Source organism: Phyllobates terribilis, unplaced genomic scaffold (assembly GCF_046119375.1).
Source record: "Phyllobates terribilis strain yellow unplaced genomic scaffold, ASM4611937v1 Scaffold_2__4_contigs__length_985480577, whole genome shotgun sequence".
NCBI classification, from domain to species: domain Eukaryota; kingdom Metazoa; phylum Chordata; class Amphibia; order Anura; family Dendrobatidae; genus Phyllobates; species Phyllobates terribilis.
Genome location: NW_027362762.1, coordinates 155,184,332 through 155,206,719, shown reverse-complemented (window position 1 = coordinate 155,206,719; position 22,388 = coordinate 155,184,332). Strand labels below are relative to the sequence as shown.

Sequence of the window (22,388 nt, the reverse complement as noted above, 5' to 3'; positions counted from 1 at the left end):
ATGCTGTGAAAAAAACTTGCACAGCACTGGCACAGACCTGCCTGGCAAAAACTGATAGGAACTGATGTAACCTAGTCCTGAAAAGGACTCCAATTACAATTAGTCTTTACTCCCACAATCTATCTATTTAAGAGCACAGACCTGCCTGATAAAAGTCGTAGGAAATGCTGTAACCTAGTCCTTAAAAGGACTGCAATCACAACTATTCCCTACTCCCAAGCTATCTGTATATTTGTGCGAAAATTGGCTTGAAATTAACAAGGTATAGCGCACACAGCAACAGCGGTGCCGTCTAACACGCAGCTGCAGCAGTGAGAAAATGGTGGCGACGGGGAAAATGGCTTGGTCTTATAGGGCAAGGACATGTGACATACACTGCCAATGACACATGCCCTTGCTTGTGTGAAAAAAAGCACTTCGCTCCGTGTGTGCGCTGCTGATAGGCTGACAGATTGCACCTCCCCACTGTAAATGCGGGAAAGAGAAAAAAAAATGGAGATCTTCATTGTTCCTGCAGAGATCCATCCCCTGCCCCTCCCCCCACCCCGCTGTACACTCAAACTGCGTATTAACATTAATTTTCATCATTACTGAGAAAAAATCCAGTTATGATTTTGGTGCACGAACAGTTATCGAACATAACCTCGAACAGCCGAATTTTTCTCAAATTGTTCGTGTTCGCCGAACGGCTCGAACACCGCCCAAAACAGCTCGAATTTGAGATTGGCGAACAGTTCGAGTAGAACAACGCTCATCTCTAGTCTTGAACTGCAGTGTAGGCAACATTGAATGGAGAGGCTGTCAAGTGTGTGGGATATTACTACATTCAGGTCAAGGAAACTGACAGGGACAGCAGAGTATAGGACTTGGTTTGCTTCTGTAAGTCTTATAGACAATGAATGAAGTGGCGTGGTGCATGCCCGACCGCTGTGCCATTCAATCTTCTCCTCACTGGGGAGTGCAGACAGAATGAAATAGGGGGTCGAGGACCCCCAAAAATGGTGCCCCCACCAATCAGACATTTAACACCTATCCTATCGGTCTCTTGTGAAAGACCCTCTTTAAAGGGTTATTTTCATGTTAAAACATAGGTAGAGAATAATAGAAATTATGCAAGTTTCCAAATTACTTCCTATTTATATCCACATCTGTTCTCCTATCCCTGCTTTACTTTTTTTTTGTTGTTTATTGCTTAAACAGCTATTCTCAATTATCTCTTGAGCAGCTCAGAGCAATTCCGTCTCCTTAGAGTCTCCTCACTTCCTGGTTTTTGGCAGGGCGGGCTCTCCATGAGTGACAGCTCTGGTGAGTAGCTTAGCACAAGTTCTGCTATAACACAATCAGCTATCAGTGCTTGTTCTGAATCTTCTTTGCTATCACTGTATTTATACATAGAGATAATGGGGCATTCATACAATCACACAGGTCTGGATAGAGAGAGTCAGAGAGCCATGATTAGAAGAGCTGCTCTGGAAGTTGCAGGCTGGTAATTTTACAAGATCTATAACAGCAGCTTCTCAGAAGCTGAGAGGTTTGGTGAGGGAGGTGAGCAGCTGGCTGCTGTATAGAAATCAATTGGATGGAGAGAGGTGTGCATGCTGTCATGATTTTTCAGTATTAGCGATGCAAGCTGATGGTTTGCAAACATGCGGTAATGTGCCGACTAGATTAATTTGGCTTTTCTCAATTCACGTTTATTGAAAGAAGCTAGAAGATTTGAGTTGGCAAGTGGCCACAAGTATGCAAATCCCATGCATTTGGTCACTTGGCTGCCTGCATGCATCGGGAGTATCGGGGATACGTGACAGTGTGCACATCACACACTGTCACGATTCAGCAGTATGCAGTTACATAAATCCCCATGATCAGAAACTTTTAAGTACTGTTCAACATTTGCATGGTTCTCAAGGGACCTATAAATTGTAGCTAAATATTAAGAGTCATAAATGTAGGATCCATATTAACTCAGAAAACCCTAAGGCTATGTGCCCACGATGCAGAAATGAAGCAGAAAATTTCTGCATCATTTCTGCATCTCCCTGGCAGAAAAAACGCATGCAGATTGTACATGTGTTTTTCCTGCCAAATACATGCGGATTTGAAGCGTTTTCACATGCGTTTCTGCATGCGGATTGACAAGCACTTTCCAGGCGATTTTAGCATCACTTGGAAAGTGCTTGACAACTAAGTCACACTATATAAATCCATACAAACAGCAAACAGCATGGATTTATATAGTGTGACCGTAAGAATGTTTAAAAATAAAAAAATAAACCTATACTTACCCTCTGATGGCCCGGTATGTGTAGCTGCGCTCGCTCCTGTCTGCCAGCTGATCGCGGGACACTGCACTGAAGGACCTGCGGTCACATGACTGTGACGTCACCGCAGGTCCTTCAGTCCTGCCCGCAAGCAAAGGGAAGGAGACCGGGGGCCGTCGGAAGGTGAATATAAACTTTATTTTTTATTTTATTCTTTTTTTTACAGGTACAATGGTACCCAGGTCTGGATGAGAGTCTCCTCTCCTCCAGAACTGGGTACCATCCGCACATTGAAACGCATATAATCCGTGAGTACAAATGTACTGACACGGATTATGTCAATGGCGGCGATTATGCTGCGCTTCCGCAAAATCAATGGACATGCTGCGGATTTTTGAGCGCAGCATGGGCATAGAACTTGCGGAATCCCCTTGGGGACCATGGGGTGCGGATTACCTAGCGTTTAACAAGCGTTTACGCTGCGGAAATTCCGCAGCATATACGCTTGAAAAACGCTACGTGGGCACTTAGCCTAATAGGCTATTTTTTATAGGTTTCCTGAACCAAACTACTGCCAATACATTGTCAGTAAACACTTTAACTTGGACTAATGCAGCCAAATAACCAATATGTATATTGCTTTGCTTAGCACAATCAAATTTGAGCCCTATTGATCATCAAGAATGTTTCCCCATCTGTTACAATACACATTTTTAGATTCATCTGATTTCAATACCATCAACCACAACATTGGATGGATACTAATCATCTGCTGAAGCATTCATGTGATGATAACCCATTGTAACCTACACCTCAGACATTCAACTTGACAAATACTTTGACTTAAAGAGCAGTAAAAGTCATCTTAAGAACACATTCATTTAATAGACCGAAAAAGTTCCTATTTATGTTATACTGAAAGAGAATCTGTCACCAGATTTTTGATATGTAATTTGAGAGCAGCATGATGTAGGGACAGAGAACCTGATTCCAGCTATGTATCATTAATTGGGCTGCTTGGTGTAGTTTTGATAAAATCACTGTTTTCTCTGCTGCATATCTACCAGTTCTCTGAATACTGAGCTCTGTATAACCCTGCCCATGTCTCTGATTGGCAGCTTTCTGTGTACACAGCGCATAGGCAGAAAGCTGTTAATCAGTGATGAGTAGTGTTGAGCATTCCGATACTGTAATATCGGGTATCGGCCGATATTCGCGGTATCGGAGTTCCGATACTGAGTTCCGATACTTTTACAATATCGGATACCGGAATCGGAAGTTCCCATAATGCCTGCGCTCTGCAGTGTCTCTGAAGGATGACAAGCTGGATGGCCGACAATGAACTCAGCTCACCTCATGCACGTCACTGACAGCATGGGAGAATTCTCCTGCGCATGCGGTGAGCGTGAGAGACTTGGCTCATCTGGATGCCGTCACAGCCTGACACTGAGGAGCGCAAGCATGCCTGCGCTTCTCAGTGTCTGCGGGATGACAGGCTGGATGGCAGCGTTCTGCTGCGGTCCAGCCTGTCATCTCGATGTAGCAGAGCTGAAGCTGTCGTGGGATCCATGGGAAGGTAAGGATGAGGTTGGTTTATTATTTTTCTTTTATTGCAGGAGATCGTTGGCTTCAGCTGGAATGGGCGTGATGGTAAGTATGGTTTAATTTAGAACAATAAAGAATTGTGTCTTTATTTCAATTAAAGGACTTTTTTCTGGGTGTTGTGTTTTTTTTTAAATACTTTACTAGAAATTCATGGTGGTCATGTCTAATATTGGCGTGACCCCATGAATTTCGGGCTTAGGGCCAGCTGATAATGCCAAGCTGGCCCTAACCCCTTTATTACCCAGTGAGCCACCGCACCAGGGCCCTGGATGAGTTGGGTACAGCGCCAGAAGATGGCACTTCTATGAACGCGCCATTTTCCAGGGAGGCTGCGGACTGCAATTTGCAGCGGGTGGGGCCCAGAAAGCTTGGGTCTCCCTGCGCTGCAGATTCCAGTCCCCAGCTGCCTAGTTGTACATCCTATGGATGCGCCATTTCTGGGGCGGCTGACGGCTGGTGTTTCTAGCCTGAGACGGGGCCAATATTCATGGCACCCTTCCTGGGCTATTAATATCAGCCCCCAGCTGTCTGCCTAGCCTTTGCAAGCTATTAAAATATGGGGGACACCACGTCATTTTTTGGGGGGGGTCCCCCATTTTAATAGCTAGTAAAGGCTAGGTATTCAGCTGGGGGCTGATATTAGTAGCCTGGGGAGCTCCGTGGGTATTACCCTCTTCCCAGGCTTCAAACATTTGCCCCAGATGTCTGCTTAACCTCCGCTAGAGACTAAAATTACGGGGAACCCCACACCAATTTTTTTTTTAATAAATCCTTTATCTTAACACTAAATGACAAGTACAGTAACCAACACTATCACTGTACTTATTATATATGTGACTGACATGTTTCTATCTATCTAATCTATGTGTGATGCTCTATTATTTCTGTTATAAATTGTCGGGTACCGCTGCTGAATTGCCGGCCGGCTTTTTTAAAGAGACAGTGCATGAAAACACTAATATTTTTTTAAATAAATCCTTTACACTAAATGACAAGTACAGTAAGCAATACTGTCACTGTACTTCATATATATGTGACTGACATGTTTCTATCTATCTAATCTATGTGTGATGTTCTATTCTTTCTGTTCTAAATTGTCGGGTACCGGTGTATGCCGCTGCTGAATTGCCGGCTTTTCATGTTTCACTGTGAGCACTGTTCCCATCGATTTGGGCAAACACCTCCCCCAATACATTCTACATTATTGTTAGTTGTTTTCCTTCATGTAGAATTAACCTACAAGGAAAGAAAGGGTTTATTTTCATTCCGATATTTGTGTCCCATTGACTTGCATTGGTTTCCGGTATCGGAATCGGCGATATCCGATACTTTTTGGGTATCGGCCCGATCCAATCCGATCCGATATTTCCTGATATCGGAAGGTATCGCTCAACACTAGTGATGAGGGTTACACAGAGCAGATGGACTACATGGCATGAAACAACTAGTCCTCAAGTGATAAAATCTCTTGTTGATAAAACAGTGATTTTATTTAAAGCAGCCCAACAAGTGACACATCACTGGACTCAGATTCTCACATATCCAAGACCTTTTCACTTCCTGCCGACTCCAACTCAAAAACATCTCCTGGATCCGCACATTCCTCAACCACGGATCTGCAAAAACACTAGTGCATGCCCTCATCATCTCCCACCTCGACTACTGCAACCTCCTGCTCTGTGGCCTCCCCTCTAACACTCTCGCACCCCTCCAATCTATCCTAAACTCTGCTGCCCGACTAATCCACCTGCCCCTCCGCTATTCCCCGGCCTCTCCCCTCTGTCAATCCCTTCAGTGACTCCCCATTTCTCAGAGACTCCAGTTCAAAAACCCTAACCTTGGCATACAAAGCCATCCACAACCTGTCTCCTCCATATATCTGTGACCTAGTCTCCCGGTACATACCTGCACGCAACCTCCGATCCTCACAAGATCTCCTTCTCTACTCCCCTCTTATCTCCTCTTCCCACAATCGCATACAAGATTTCTCCCGCTCATCCCGCCTACTCTGGAACTCTCTTCCCCAACACATCAGACTCTCGCCTACCGTGGAAACCTTCAAAAGGAACCTGAAGACCCACCTCTTCCGACAAGCCTACGACCAGCTGTACCCTCACCTACTGTATCCTCACCTATCCCTTGTAGATTGTGAGCCCTCGAGGGCAGGGTCCTCTTTCCTCCTGTACCAGTCGCCGTCGTGTTTTTGTTCAAGCTTATTGTAATTGTTTTTGCTATGTACACCCCTTTTTCACATGAACAGAGCCATGGAATAAATGGTGCTATAATAATAAATAATAATAACAATAATTCTCTGCCTCTACATTATGCTGCTTTCAGATAAATAACAAAAACCTGCTGGCAGATTCCCTTTAACTACTATGACAAACTATAGTACATTATACATATATGCCTTGCGAAAGTTTAGTATCCGCTTACCAGCAGGAATTCCTTGAGGTGGATCTCAATGTTCTTGTGGTAGATGGTAAAAAAGGCAGCAGATACCTGAATGATAGCCTTGGCCAGACAATGGATATTGTTATTATAACCTACAAAAGTAATCACAGCTCCATGAGTATTTGATGTGCTTTGACAATGACTACTATAGTATATATGTATATGTAGCATTAACAATGGACAAATGCATTCTAATCCTTCTGACACATTACAATGGGAAATTTAAGTATACTGAGAATTATTCTTACCATCATTCTGAATGTTGTATATAGAAAGGGAATCAGAAGCCAGGAGTGGGAGGGAGACGGCGACAAACACTTGAAGAAGACAAGCTAACTTGTATTCTTCCTCCAGGGATGAGCTTTCTGCCAAAAAAAGAAGGTACATACTATATATCATCAAGAAAACTGAAGAACACATAGAAAGAAATCATAAAAAACAGCATATTACTACTGAACTAATATGAACAACCCTTTTTGTTAGAGTCTGCGTTTACACGTTGCGGCCACAGCGCATTTTTTGCCTCAACTTTCAAAAAAAATCGGACCATGTGCTGTGATTTTCAAAAATACATTGTAGTTTGACCACAATTGCAGCAAAAAAGCAAAAAAAAAAAAAAAATAGCACTGGCTGCAATGTGTGAATACGGTCAGAAAACCTCTCTCCCAGAAAATTGTTTGCAACCCCAATTAGTCTCAAAAAGGCAAGACATCACACAGATATGTCTTCTGAAAAATAAAACAAGCATTGACTTTCAGAAGCAGTTATGAAGAAACAAAAGTGAGAAAAGTAAATTCTGAATACTGAAGTCCCAGAACAGCCACAGACATAAAGTGAAACGACTTATTGTTTAAATCAGGTTTTTGTGCTAAGTGTATTTAAAAAAAAAAAGTAATTTTATTTTTGATATCAAAAATTATATTAAAAAAAAAGGTGACCATGCTCCTCCTCCCTTTGCAATGATCTATGCACACGTTCATTAGATGCTTCAATACAGTCTGGGTCAGATCCTGCTAATGTACGTGTAATGTTCATGAAAGAACAGGAAAGTCTAAAGTGCCAGAGTAAAAATTGCAAGATTTTTTATTTTTATTTATGTAATTGATATGTCATAAAGGTTGAGATATGAAAAAACATGCCAATTTAAAAAAACAAACAAACACATTTATTATAAAACCTGACTTAAATAAGATCTGTCACCAGGTCAAAAGTAGCCTGTATTTGCCTTTATTTTATTCCCACTGTAATGTATACATCATAATTTAATGATATACTAAGGTGCTGACCAATTCGTCAAGGAGTTTACAACAATTTTATGGCGTAAAAGTCATTGAAATATTGCAAAATTTTGGTGCAACTCCAAGTTGCACAAAAATTTTGTGACTTTTGGCGTTTTTACACCCAGTTCCAACCAGCTTTGTTAAAGTAGGTAGAAAAAATTGGAGAGAAACAAAGCGTGGTAAAGCCTGTAGGTCCTAATCGTCATCATTTTTGCCACAAAAGCAGCATAAATTACACCAGAAAAGGCACTCAAATAACATTCTGGCAAGTAGAATGTGAGTTGTAAGATGTGTCAACTTCATAAATAGGTGTGCACTTGTTAATGAATTTGGCACATATTATGGCAAATGTACCTTTCAGGAGTTGGCACCACTACTTTTTTATTGATGGCCTATCAATAGCTGATAGGTGGGGGAGCGACACCCGGAACCTCTGCCGATCAGCTAGACCAGTGTTGGAGGCAGCTGGAAGTTCTCGGATGCTGAGTATTCTCAGACAGAAGCTCTGTCATTTCTATAGTGGCCACCAGGTACTGCAGATCTACGCCCTATACAAAAGACTAGTGGGTGGATCTGTAGTACCTAGTCGCGGCCACTATAGTTTTGATGGAGCTGGTGTGTTCTGACAACATCCGAGAGCTTCCAGTCGCACCAGTAACTGCTGATCAGTGGGAGTGCCGGGTGTCGCTCCCCCATGATCAGTTATTGATAGACCATCAATAAAAAAGTAGTGGCCAACCTCTTTAAGACCGGTGTGCAAAGCTCTAGTCTTAATGAAGTGGGACCTAAATGTTTATACAGACAGTTTTATTATTACCTGTTTTCATGTTTGACAAGGCTGCCACCAGGCTGGGATCAACATCACATGGGATACCCGCCGACGTTGCCAACTCAAATATACTAAGGGTGACCTGGGAGATGGAAGGAACCATTATACTGACGTATAAATTACATTTTATGCTTCGATATCTCACTGTTTAATAAAGCAGTATTCATTTTTCCAAAGTCGAAAACAAATAAAGAAAACACAAATTGAAAAAATGCCCTGCCCCAGGGGGCTGTGAACTAATTGCCTAGTGGTAACTGCTGTAGACAGCTGGGGATGGAAAATCATACTGTGCTATAGTTTTTGTTCAAACATATAATAGGCTGGAATAACATGAGAGTCAGTAAAACAGGTCAGTCATAATGTGCTACATAGGGTTATTTTTTTCCTACTGCCTAGTGGAAAATTAGTTCATTACTATTAACAGCCAGCCCACATTTAATTACCCATTAATTCCTTTACGTCTGTGTATTTGTTTCTTTGTCCCTAAAGCAGTGATGCTGCAGAGCTGTGGCATAAAGGACAAAATAATGGAAAATGAGTGGGCTTTTCCAAGCAAATAGGTATTTTCTGTTTTATATCCCGTAATAGCATTTTGTCTTGTTTTACAAGTACGTAGGATCGTACGTAGAAACAAAGCTACTTGCTGCAACAACAAAAAGACAATGAGCAGAATGGGACATTGAATAAGAAAATATAAAAAAAACTTATTTTAAAAGAGTTTAAAGGGAATGTCATCAGAAAATGACCTATTGCCTAAATCAAGTTCTTGTGTCAAATATATATATACTGTATATATATACAGTACAGACCAAAAGTTTGGACACACCTTCTCATTTAAAGATTTTTCTGTATTTTCATGACTATGAAAATTGTACATTCACACTGAAGGCATCAAAACTATGAATTAACACATGTGGAATTATATACTTAACAAAAAAGTGTGAAATAACTGAAAATATGTCTTATATTGTAGGTTCTTCAAAGTAGCCACCTTTTGCTTTGATGACTGCTTTGCACACTCTTGGCATTCTCTTGATGAGCTTCAAGAGGTAGTCACCGGAAATGGTTTTCACTTCACAGGTGTGCCCTGTCAGGTTTAATAAGTGGGATTTCTTGCCTTATAAATGGGGTTGGGACCATCAGTTGTGTTGTGCAGAAGTCAGGTGGATACACAGCTGATAGTCCTACTGAATAGACTGTTAGAATTTGTATTATGGCAAGAAAAAAGCAGCTAAGTAAAGAAAAATGAGTGGCCATCATTACTTTAAGAAATGAAGGTCAGTCAGTGCGAAAAATTGGGAAAACTTTGAAAGTGTCCCCAAGTGCAGTTGCAAAACCCATCAAGTGCTATAAAGAAACTGGCTCACATGAGGACCGCCCCAGGAAAGGAAGACCAAGAGTCACCTCTGCTTCTGAGGATAAGTTTATCCGAGTCACCAGCCTCAGAAATCGCAGGTTAACAGCAGCTCAGATTAGAGACCAGGTCAATGCCACACAGAGTTCAAGCAGCAGACACATCTCTTCAACAACTGTTAAGAGGAGACTTTGTGCAGCAGGCCTTCATGGTAAAATAGCTGCTAGGAAACCACTGCTAAGGACAGGCAACAAGCAGAAGAGACTTGTTTAGGCTAAAGAACACAAGGAATGGACATTAGACCAGTGGAAATCTGTGCTTTGGTCTGATGAGTCCAAATTTGAGTTCTTTCGTTCCAACCACTGTGTCTTTGTGCGACGCAGAAAAGGTGAACGGATGGACTCTACATGCCTGGTTCCCACCGTGAAGCATGGAGGAGGAGGTGTGATGGTGTGAGGGTGCTTTGCTGGTGACACTGTTGGGGATTTATTCAAAATTGAAGGCATACTGAACCAGCATGGCTACCACAGCATCTTGCAGTGGCATGCTATTCCATCCGGTTTGCGTTTAGTTGGACCATCATTTATTTTTCAACAGGACAATGACCCCAAACACACCTCCAGGCTGTGTAAGGGCTATTTGACCAAGAAGGAGAGTGATGGGGTGCTACGCCAGATGACCTGGCCTCCACAGTCACCAGACCTGAACTCAATCGAGATAGTTTGGGGTGAGCTGGATCGCAGAGTGAAGGCAAAAGGGCCAACAAGTGCTAAGCATCTCTGTGAACTCCTTCAAGATTGTTGGAAGGCCATTTCCGGTGACTACCTCTTAAAGCTCATCAAGAGAATGCCAAGAGTGTGCAAAGCAGTCATCAAAGCAAAAGGTGGCTACTTTGAAGAACCCACAATATAAGACATATTTTCAGTTGTTTCACACTTTTTTGTTAAGTATATAATTCCACGTGTTAATTCATAGTTTTGATGCCTTCAGTGTGAATGTACAATTTTCATAGTCATGAAAATACAGAAAAATCTTTAAATGAGAAGGTGTGTCCAAACTTTTGGTCTGTACTGTATATATATACAGTATATATATATTTGACACAAGAACTCAAAAGCTGTCTCAGCGATTTAACCTGTCAGTTTCCACTGTGAGGAACATAGTAAGGAAATGGAAGAACACAGGGACAGTTCTTGTTAAGGCCAGAAGTGGCAGGCCAAGAAAAACATCAGAAAGGCAGAGAAGAAGAATGGTGAGATCAGTCAAGGACAATCCTCAGACCACCTCCAGAGAGCTGCAGCATCAACTTGCTGCAGATGGTGTCACTGTGCATCGGTCAACTATACAACGCACTTTGCACAAGGAGAAGCTCTATGGGAGAGTGAAGCGAAAGAAGCCGTTTCTGCAAGCACGCCACAAACAGAGTCGGCTGAGGTATGCAAAAGCACATTTGGAGAAGCCAATTTCTTTTTGGAAGAAGGTCCTGTGGACTGATGAAACCAAGATTGAGTTGTTTGGTCATACAAAAAGGCGTTATGCATGGCGGCAAAAAAACACAGCATTCCAAGAAAAACACTTGCTACCCACAGTAAAATTTGGTGGAGGTTCCATCATGCTTTGGGGCTGTGTGGCCAATGCCGGCACCGGGAATCTTGTTAAGGTTGAGGGACTCATGGATTCCACTCAGTATCAGCAGATTCTTGACAATAATGTTCAAGAATCAGTGACAAAGTTGAAGTTGCGCAGGGGATGGATCTTTCAGCAAGACAATGATCCAAAACACTTCTCCAAATATACTCAGGCATTCATGCAGAGGAATAATTACAATGTTCTGGAATGGCCATCCCAGTCCCCAGACCTGAATATCATTGAACATCTGTGGGATCATTTGAAGAGGGCTGTCCATGCTCGTCGACCATCAAACTTAACTGAACTGGAATTGTTTTGTAAAGAGGAATGGTCAAAAATACCTTCATCCAGGATCCAGGAACTCATTAAAAGCTACAGGAAGCGACTAGAGGCTGTTATTTTTGCAAAAGGAGGATCTACTAAATATTAATGTCACTTTTCTGGTGAGGTGCCCATACTTATGCACCTGTCAAATTTTGTTTGAATGCAGATTGCACATTTTCTGTTAGCACAATAAACCTCATTTCAAGGCAGAAACATTAAAGGTACCAACAGTTATTACATATATCAAACTGAAATAGCTGTTGCAAAAACACCAATTTTTATAAAACATTAAGCATAAGATTAATAGGGGTGCCCAAACTTTTTTATATAACTGTATATATATATATATATATATATATATATATATATATATATATATATATATATTGCCCCCCATCCCTGTATTACGAACTGTATTAAAAATAAAAATTTGAATTCTCGCAAATTTCATACAGGCCACTGGGTCATTTTAGAATAATACATTTTAGAATTGACATGTGCATTAGCAGCAATAGCCTGACTCTGACCTATTTTTTGTATTTAACCATCCAGTGACCTTGTGCAAAGGTCATTATGTGGGGAGGAGAAGCAGGGTTATGTGTCTTATCAGCTGTTTATAGTGGAGTTACTTATCATTGTAATACTGCCTCTGATGATAATGAGCCTTCGGAAAACTCTTCCTGAAAGGGCAGGAGGTATGAATCTGAAATAGTCTCAGTGGCCAATGTGAAAATTGCAGGAATACTAACTTTGTTTTTCAATAAAGATTTTAATGTGAAAAAAAAGGGACTGAACACTCAAAGCACAGGAAAGGGTGACAAAGAGACTAAAACTTTAAGAGACGACCACTGAGAGAATTGTGATTGAGAGATTGACCTCTGGGAGACAAAACTCTTGGAGAGGGGGGAAACTATAAGAGCTGTAGTGAGAACTATATGAGACTGTGAGATAGCATGGTGTTGTTGTGGCCTCTAAAGAGAGCAGAGACCTGAGCAGGAGGATTGTATAAACTGATTAGTTTTTATTCTGTTTGATTTATCCTTTCATATTCAATGTACCTATGTATCTACAGATGTATTCAGTAAAGTTTGACTGTAAATTTATTTGGTCTTTATCTTCTTTATTTAAGAAAAAAACACTTTAGAAAACCCCACTCACCAAGGTAACATTTAGATCTTTGCTCTAGGACTGCTCCTGTTCCCTTTACAACATTTACATACAGTCAGGGTCGTAGCCAGGGATGGACATACCATTGGTGCAACCTGTGCAGCCACTGACTAGAGAGGCGCGGAGCTCTGATCCAATCTACTTAAGATTGGGGCAATAGGGCAAAGCATTATACCTCTCTACCTAAGTAGATGGTGAGATGCCGACTGCAGGGTGGCCTGGGACTCTGACAAACTATGAAAAGCAAACGCCCGGCTCTGTGGTAATATGCCTCCCAAACCCTGGAGGCTGCAGCAGTCTCCATGGCGGATTGCTTGGAGGTATAGCTGCCTCTGACCTGAGCGGGTGCGCGTGCGCACGAGATGACTGCGGAATCCGTGCCCGCGCATGCGCAGTACCATGCGTTCCACGGTGCGCTGCAAGAGCCGGATGTGAGTATGCATCCGGCAGGATGTGTGTCACCCAGCTGACACATGACAACCCGGAAGCATGCCAGCGGTCAGCGTGCGGCATCTATAAAAGACATAGGGACAATCTCTTCTCAGCATATGTACCTCTGTGATGGTGTAGAACATTGGGCTATGAATGGGCTATGCACTCCCCTGATGATGAAGGAGAAACGCTTCGGGAGCCCACCTTTAATATTGGAGCACTGCTAATAATACTGGAAAGCTAAGTAGTGGCTTCTTTCTATTGAGCTATGAGTGTCTCCTATTTTTTCGCAAATCTAGTTGTTGTGTGGATGTACAGCAGTTTATGAGAGATAGCTGTACCCACTGACTCAGATATATTGCTGTGACTATATGACCAGGTAGCCTTCAATGTGCACTGGTCTATTTTTTGGTACAATTAGAGATGGTAGATCTGTATGGTCCGAGTGGTATATGACATTGCCTAACCACTATCCATTATCATACTCTAATAATTATCTGGTATTATCACGCATTTAGTGCGTCGGTCTATGTGTACTGTCTTCTATAATTTGTGGTAGTGTATGTGTCACATGATTTTCACATTGTATGGTTCCTCTGACCATCGGTGAGACACATTTTTGGCTGGAGGGCCTTATATTTTTAGGGGTCCACCACATTATACCAAATGGGTTAGTCAGGTCAAGTTTCAGTTAGGCTGACCTAACATTTGTGATCATTTCTTCAATCAGTACACTGTGTGTGTCTTTTTTACATGCTTTGTGTCTAGTATTGTCCAGCATCAAGCTGTTTTAAATAAGGTTATAATAAAGAGACATTGTTTTATCTTTTGCTAATTACATGCCTCCCAAACCCCCCTGCAATACACATTTAACCATCCCCTTACCTAAGTAGTTATTCACACAGTGACATCACTCTTCAATGATAGTGGTTATCTTGTAGTTGGGCCCTGTTATAAATTTTGCTCTGGGGCACCATGGTTACACATTATCCTATCTATCTATCTATCTATCTATCTATCTATCTATCTATCTATCTATCTATCTATCTATCTATCTATCATCTATCTATCTATCACTAATCTATTTTTCTATCATATGTTTTGAAAGGATATTCTCAAGTGGTGTCTTGAGCAGCAGACAGCTTTCCAGTCTCCTTACTTCTCTGTTGCTGGGGGACAGGCACTCCTTGAGTGACAGTTCTGGTTCAATAGTTTTGTCCTATATTTATTTCATGTTAGCCCATGTATGCAAATATACATATATATCTATATATATATATAACCCCCCCACATGAATTCCACATAAATAATGCCCCCACTGATATAATTCCCTACAGATGTATGTACCTTAGCCAGTGGGTTGGGAATAATACAATAGACTGACATCATTTCCCCTCATCTGAAACTGGACACTTACTCTTATGTGGTGGGCTTAAAAACCCCAGAGCTAGCTACATCCTCTATTATTCCACCGACAGCATGCCAAACACATTGGTCTAAGTATACTCCTCTGTAAACCCTTACTAGGCCCTGCATATCCTTGCCCATTTTATAGGGACAGTTAGTTAGCAATGTTAGACGGGAGAGCTGCTTATTGGATGTGTGTGATTAGGTAACGTGGGTGGAAATTATTATTAGGTAATTGTGGGTTTGAATGTGTGATATTGTTTTGCTATTGCTGTATTAGTGTTGTAGTATCAATATTTGTATATATATATATATATATATATATATATATATATATATATACAGTACAGACCAAAAGTTTGGACACACCTTCTCATTTAAAGATTTTTCTGTATTTTCATGACTATGAAAATTGTACATTCACACTCAAGGCATCAAAGCTATGAATTAACACATGTGGAATTATATACTTTACAAAAAAGTGTGAAACAACTGAACATATGTCTTATATTGTAGGTTCTTCAAAGTAGCCACCTTTTGCTTTGATGACTGCTTTGCACACTCTTGGCATTCTCTTGATGAGCTTCAAGAGGTAGTCACCGGAAATGGTCTTCCAACAATCTTGAAGCAGTTCCCAGAGATGCTTAGCACTTGTTGGCCCTTTTGCCTGCACTCTGCAGTCCAGCTCACCCCAAAGCATCTCGATTGGGTTCAGGTCTGGTGACTGTGGAGGCCAGGTCATCTCACGTAGCACCCCATCACTCTCCTTCTTGGTCAAAAAGCCATTACACAGCCTGGAGGTGTGTTTGGGGTCATTGTCCTGTTAAAAAATAAATGATGGTCCAACTAAACGCAAACCGGATGGAATAGCATGCCGTTGCAAGATGCTGTGGTAGCCATGCTGATTCAGTATGCCTTCAATTTTGAATAAATCATCAACAGTGTCACCAGCAAAGCACCCGCACACCATCACACCTCCTCCTCCATGCTTCACGGTGGGAACCAGGCATGTAGAGTCCATCCATTCACCTTTTCTGCATCGCACAAAGACACGGTGGTTGGAACCAAAGATCTCAAATTTGGACTCATCAGACCAAAGTACAGATTTCCACTGGTCTAATGTCTATTCCTTGTGTTCTTTAGCCCAAACAAGTCTCTTCTGCTTGTTGCCTGTCCTTAGCAGTGGTTTCCTAGCAGCTATTTTACCATGAAGGCCTGCTGCACAAAGTCTCCTCTTAATAATTGTTGAAGAGATGTGTCTGCTGCTAGAACTCTGTGTGGCATTGACCTGGTCTCTAATCTGAGCTGCTGTTAACCTGTGATTTCTGAGGCTGGTGACTCGGATAAACTTATCCTCAGAAGCAGAGGTGACTCTTGGTCTTCCTTTCCTGGGGCGGTCCTCATGTAAGCCATTTTCTTTGTAGCGCTTGATGGTTTTTGCAACTGCACTTGGGGACACTTTCAAAGTTTGCCCAATTTTTCGCACTGACTAACCTTCATTTCTTATAGTAATGATGGCCACTCGTTTTTCTTTACTTTGCTGCTTTTTTCTTGCCATAATACAAATTCTAATAGTGTATCCACCTGACTTCTGCACAACACAACTGGTGGTCCCAACCCCATTTATAAGGCAAGAAATCCCACTTATTAAACCTCACAGAGCACACCTGTGAAGTGAAAACCATTTCCGCTGACTACCTCTTGAAGCTCATCAAGAGAATGCCAAGAGTGTGCAAAGCAGTCATCAAAGCAAAAGGTGGCTACTTTGAAGAACCTAGAATATAAGACATATTTTCAGTTGTTTCACACTTTTTTGTTAGTATATAATTCCACATGTGTTAATTCATAGTTTTGATGCCTTCAGTGTGAATGTACAATTTTCATAGTTATGAAAATACAGAAAAATCTTTAAATGAGAAGGTGTGTCCAAACTATTGGTCTGTACTGTATATATATATGTATTTATAGTGGCCAGCTTCGGTATAAATATATATGTATGTAATTATGTGTGTGTAATAAATATTCTTTATTGATACATGATTTTGTCTCAGTTAGTATATAGTATAAGGAACAGATAATGTTATGGCATTATTAAGTTGTATATTCATTTTTCTAGTTAATGCTGACATTAATAATTAATATTGGACCTCAATTTGAAGTGGAGAAAGTCCCCCTAATATTTTGGAGGGATTTTTCACCCCTATTTCAACACTGTTATCACTATGTTTGCATATTAAAATAACAGGGACTTTGAAAAAGTATGGCTCAAGTGAAAACAGCTATGGTGGCAGCCAACTGCTTGTGATTTTGTAGGACTGATAACAGGTAAAGAGCTGACAGGGAGAGGGAGGGAAGTGAGCAGTTAAAAGCTCTATAGAAATTAATGGGCTAAAGAGAGGTGGCTGGGATGTCAGGAGTTAACTTCACAGCTTGGAATGTAGCTACTGCTTATGTTCCAAGCTCTGGTGGTCAAGCTCCTTGGTAACAAGCTGTACACTATGCAAGATAAAAGATCTCATTGCCGGAGAATGATAGCAGACAGAAAAGACAAGCCAATTGCAAGCTTGCTTAATTTCATGCTATTTAACTAACTATATCAATTTCAGACCTTGAGAACACTCCTCTAAACCTAAGGTGCGAAGTCAAGACATAAGAAAGTTTAGCAGTGGATTCAAGTGATCAAACCTTCCACTATGATATACAGAAGGAACATTTGTCATGCTGGGCTTTACCATAGGTTTATCACTATGTGACGGATGTACTATATACTTCCATTGATTTGTGCAGTAGTTACTACTCCATCTCAAAAGAGACTTCACTCAGCTCCAGGAGGAAGCTTGTTGATGTGTCTTGTCAGTTATTACTTAATACTCTCCCTATAAACTTGTGGGAAAAAGCTGCCAGTGCACATCTTCACTAGGGAACCTCTCCTCAAAGAAGCTCAGCATAAGGCAAGACAAGCTGTTTAGTATTCCTTCAAACTCTAGCCCTTGACAAGACATGTCTGCTATCTCTTAGTCACGTCAAGTTTTCTCTCAGTGCAACGCATCGCCAGGCATCACGCAGCATGGTATCACACAATGCAGACTCCACAGACACAATCCGTATGATTTTTCTGCCAGAAGATAGAGGTCCGGAACACGGCAACTAGAAGTCCATTTCTTTCCTCTGTGGACAGTGTAAAATTTACTTTTATAGTTACAATTTTGGCACGCACCGCTACATGTTTTCTCTAATTAAAGAATGTGCAATGATTTAAGATCAAATGCTGACTTCTATTCGGGGCCTTTGTGAAAACTGAATTCATACAATAAGTTCTCCTTAGCTTTTTAATTAGCTAAATGTCTATGCAAAAAAAAAGGAAAAAGTTGTATAGCTTTAGAGAGAGTCAAGGATAATTTTCCAAAATCTGTATTCTCGCAGTGTCTCGCTGTTTTTCCATTATCTCTTTACATCTTCACATTACTCACTGGAATAATTTTGCATCACATTATTTTTAAGACATTTCAGTGTCATATTTTAACTATTTGCTGATATTTTATAGTCAGATAATGTGCTTCAGCCACATAATTCTTGTGATTGTGTTGTATAATAATTCGACCTTGGACAAGTCGCTTAACATCTAATTTCATTATACAAAAAGGCATTTAATTGTTTGCAGCTGTTAAAGTGACCGTCCACCAGATCTCTACTCCCCTTTTATATGATGGATCATGCACAACGCCATATTAAAGTGTTGTAAACAATTATACAGATCCATTATATGGCAACCAAAGCCGTCTGTAGTGCCATACTGTACCCCCCTGATGACACCAATGTCATACAGGGAAGTGGACACTAGACTTAGTAGTGAGGACCTTGCTCACAGGGTTACAATCTATGAGGAAAAAAGAAAATATGCTTGTTTTGTATGTTCCAACCATCTTTTATGACATCCAGTGGATAGGTGATGAGCGTTATGGGTCTAACTGCTTGGACTCTCATCGATCCTGAGAATGGGGATCCTCTTTGTAAGTAGAGCAGTAGTGCATATGTGGTGCCCCTGAGGGTTCAGTCGCCACATAGGTACTGCACCTCACCCAGAGGTGTGGAGTCTCCTTCTGGAGGGGGAACCAGTAGTGGGTGTGGGTGGAGGATGTAGAGTTGGGGAGCACCATTATAGGAGGTATATAAAGGGAAGCCATCTTAGGGTGGCAGGTCAGTGAGGACAGTCAGTCAGTGAGTAGTACGGAGAGGAGGTGAGCAGAGTCTCTTCAGGAGCTCTGCTCCACAGGTGGGGCCTAGTAAGAGAGGCCCAGGAGGGGAGCAGAGGAGAAAGGCTCCGGTAACAAAAGGGATCCCAGGGGGTATGGTGAGTGCAGGACGGCACCCTTCCGCCAGAATCTGCCAGGAGTCAGAGGGATCAGGCCGCAAGAAGGGAACCGGTCCCTGGACCAGCCGTGTTACTCCAGGTCTCGGCTGGAAAAACCGGAGGCTTCTGCACTTCCATGGTGCAGTTGCTACAACCTCACCCTAGTCACTGTGAAGGGCATCAAGTAGGTCCGGGAACTCCAAGTTGCCCAGGAGGGTCTTCAGAGCACCCGATCGGGACTGAGTGTGGGGGAGCGCAGGGCAGGAGGGATAAGACCCAGTGCGTGAAATCGATCAAGGAAAGTAACATAAAGAAATGGGGTCCCGTTAAGTGCTTCTAATCTACCTGAAGGAGTGCTGAACCCCTGCCTGGCAAACGCAGTGCGGGAGACTGACACCCGTACAGTGTACCTGAGAAACTTGAACAAGAACTGTGAGTAAAACTCGGATGACTGCACTGCACTGCCTCCATCAGTTATTTCTGCTGCGCCATCTCTCCTGCACCACAAGCCCCAGCATCACCATCATCTGCATCTACACTGCCCCGGGGGTTCGCTCCGCCTGTGGGGAGCAGGAACATCCCAGCTGCTATCCCACCACCCCCCGGAGGTCTGCAGCAGCGTCGGTAACCATTATCGGAAACCACAGGTGGCGTCACGAGACAAACTGTACACAAAAAACCCTTTTTAAAGAGAGACCCAGAGTACGGGCACGGGAGCCGACTGCCGTGACCTCCTAAACAAGGTAAAAGGCCCGGGTACCGAGTCCCCTATATTCCCCCTGGATGACACACATATGCATGACTGCTGCTCTGATCATTTCTGTAGAATGTCCTGACTCATCAGTCCCATAGAAGTGGATGGAACGTTAGTCAGGTATGAGCACTATAGCATCATTCTCATAAGTGACTTAGAGAACCCTTGTGATCATAAGTTTTATCACCAATCTTGTGATGTGAATAGTCTATACATAGTTCATTGGAAAACCCATTTAGGCCGTGTTCGTACATAGCATGAATACTGCATCTTTTCCTCTGCCTTTTTTATTCAGAAATTCTGATGCATTTAAAGGGAATCTGTGAGCAGGTATTTGCTATGTAATCTGACAGCACCATGATGTAGGGGAATAGACCCTGATTCCAGCAATGTATCACTTAGTTTACTGGGTGCAACAGTTGTCGAAGAATCACAGTTTTCTCTGCTGCTGATCTAACAGAGCTCAGAATGCTGAGTTCTGTATAACCCTGCCCCCGCCACTGATTGGTAGCTTTCTGTTTACACTGTGTATTGAAAGAAAGCTGTTAATAAGTGTTGGGGGTGTGGATGGACCAGAAGGCATGAGACACCTAGTACTCTAGTGATAATCTACTGCTAATAAAACACTGATTTTATTGAAACAGCAAAACTCCCAGTAAGTGACAATAAGGGTCTCCACTTCTACATTATGCTGATGACAGATTCTCAGGGTACTGCACATCCGCCACCTATTCAAATCAAGGCAGATGTGTAGTACCCTGCTTTGGCCACTACAAGTAGACGTAGACAGCCAACTCCGCAAGTGAGTACTTCCAGCCGCCACCGATAACAGCTAATCAGAGGTTGCAAGGTGTCAGATCCCGGCTGATCAGACCATGATGATCTATCCTAAGGATAGGACATCACTGTAAGAGTAGTGGACAACCTCTTTAACTGTCCATGTAAAGAGGATGCCATTTCATGAAAACTCATAACTCATGCCCACTGTGCCCGTAAAGACGTTGTTGAACAGTGTGGTTTTTGGTGTGTGTGTGATTTCTTTTCTATAGGCTTCTATGATTAGCTTGAGAATTAAAAAATGCTGCTTCAAATCTTCACAAAAAATGCATGAAATAGGGGAAAAAACATAAAAAACACAGCAAAAACACAAAAGTCAAAGAAGATTGCTATTGCGTATTTTGGTGCAGACACCTGAAGAAAATATACGGATAAAAAGCAATAGAAAAAAAACAGCTCGGACTAAGGCTATGTGCCCACGATGCAGAAATGAAGCAGAAAATTTCTGCAGCATTTCTGCATCTCCCTGGCAGAAAAAACGCATGCAGATTGTGCATGCGTTTTTCCTGCAGAATACATGCGGAATACATGCGGATTCACATGCGGATTCACATGTGTTTCCGCATGCAGATTGACAAGCGCTTTCCAGGCGATTAGCATCACTTGGAAAGTGCTTGACAACTAGGTCACACAATATAAATCCATGCAAACAGCATGGATTTATATAGTGTGACCGTAAAACAATGCTTAAAATAAAGCTATACTCACCCCCGATGTCCCGGCGTGTGCTGCAGCGCTGCTTCCTGGCTGGTTCCCGGCTGCCGGCATATCGCGAGACACAACGGTGAAGGGCCTGTGGTCACATGACTGTGACGTTACCGAAGGTCCTTCAGCGCTGCCGGCATGCAGAGAGAAGCCGTTGGAAAGGTGAATATAAACTTTATTTTTTATCTTATTCTTTTTTTTACAGGTACAATGGTACCCAGGTCTGGATGAGAGTCTTCTCTCCTCCAGAACTGGGTACCATCCACACACAGAGACACATAGAATCCGTTTGTACAAATGTACAGACGCGCATTCTATGCGTCTCAATGCAAGTCAATGGCGGCGCTTCTGCAAAATTAATGAACATGCTGCGGATTTATGAGCACTGCAGAAACACTGCGGAAAAATCCGCAGCATGTGCATTGACATTGCGGAATGCCATTGGGGACCATGGGGTGCGGATTACCATGCGTCTTTGATGCGTTTCCGCTGCAGAAATTCCGCAGCATAAATGCATGAAAAATGCATCGTGTGCACGCAGCCTTAAAATGAACGAGTCATCAAAAAATGACCCATTGTTTAAATCAAATGTTTATCACTAAAACACAGTTTGTTTTTTTTAAAAACAAACAAACGTCAGTCGGGGGACAGGCATTTAATCAAAACAGGAAAACCCCTTTTACAGCATTTAAGTTTACACTCAGTTTATAGATCTACAGAAAAATAGAGCTCCCAAAGCTATAAAATATATATACAGTACAGACCAAAAGTTTGGACACACGTTCTCATTTAAAGATTTTTCTGTATTTTCATGACTATGAAGATTGTACATTCACACTGAAGGCATCAAAACTATGAATTAACACATGTGGAATTATATACTTAACAAAAAAGTGTGAAACAACTGAAAATATGTCTTATATTCTAGGTTCTTCAAAGTAGCCACCTTTTGCTTTGATGACTGCTTTGCACACTCTTGGCATTCTCTTGATGAGCTTC

The 22,388-nt window shown here is 42.0% G+C and overlaps 1 protein-coding gene across 2 annotated transcripts in view; it reads right to left on the bottom strand.

Moving 5' to 3' along the window:
• NCKAP1L (NCK associated protein 1 like) overlaps positions 1-22,388 on the bottom strand; it is a 419,671-nt gene that overhangs the window by 98,581 nt on the left and 298,702 nt on the right. For both annotated transcript variants that reach the window (XM_073670044.1, XM_073670046.1), the window contains exons 27-29: positions 8,418-8,511; positions 6,569-6,685; positions 6,303-6,412 (exon numbers count right to left, since the gene is read on the bottom strand). In XM_073670044.1, coding sequence (XP_073526145.1) covers positions 6,303-6,412; positions 6,569-6,685; positions 8,418-8,511 — 321 coding nt within the window. The remainder of the gene's footprint in view (positions 1-6,302; positions 6,413-6,568; positions 6,686-8,417; positions 8,512-22,388) is intronic.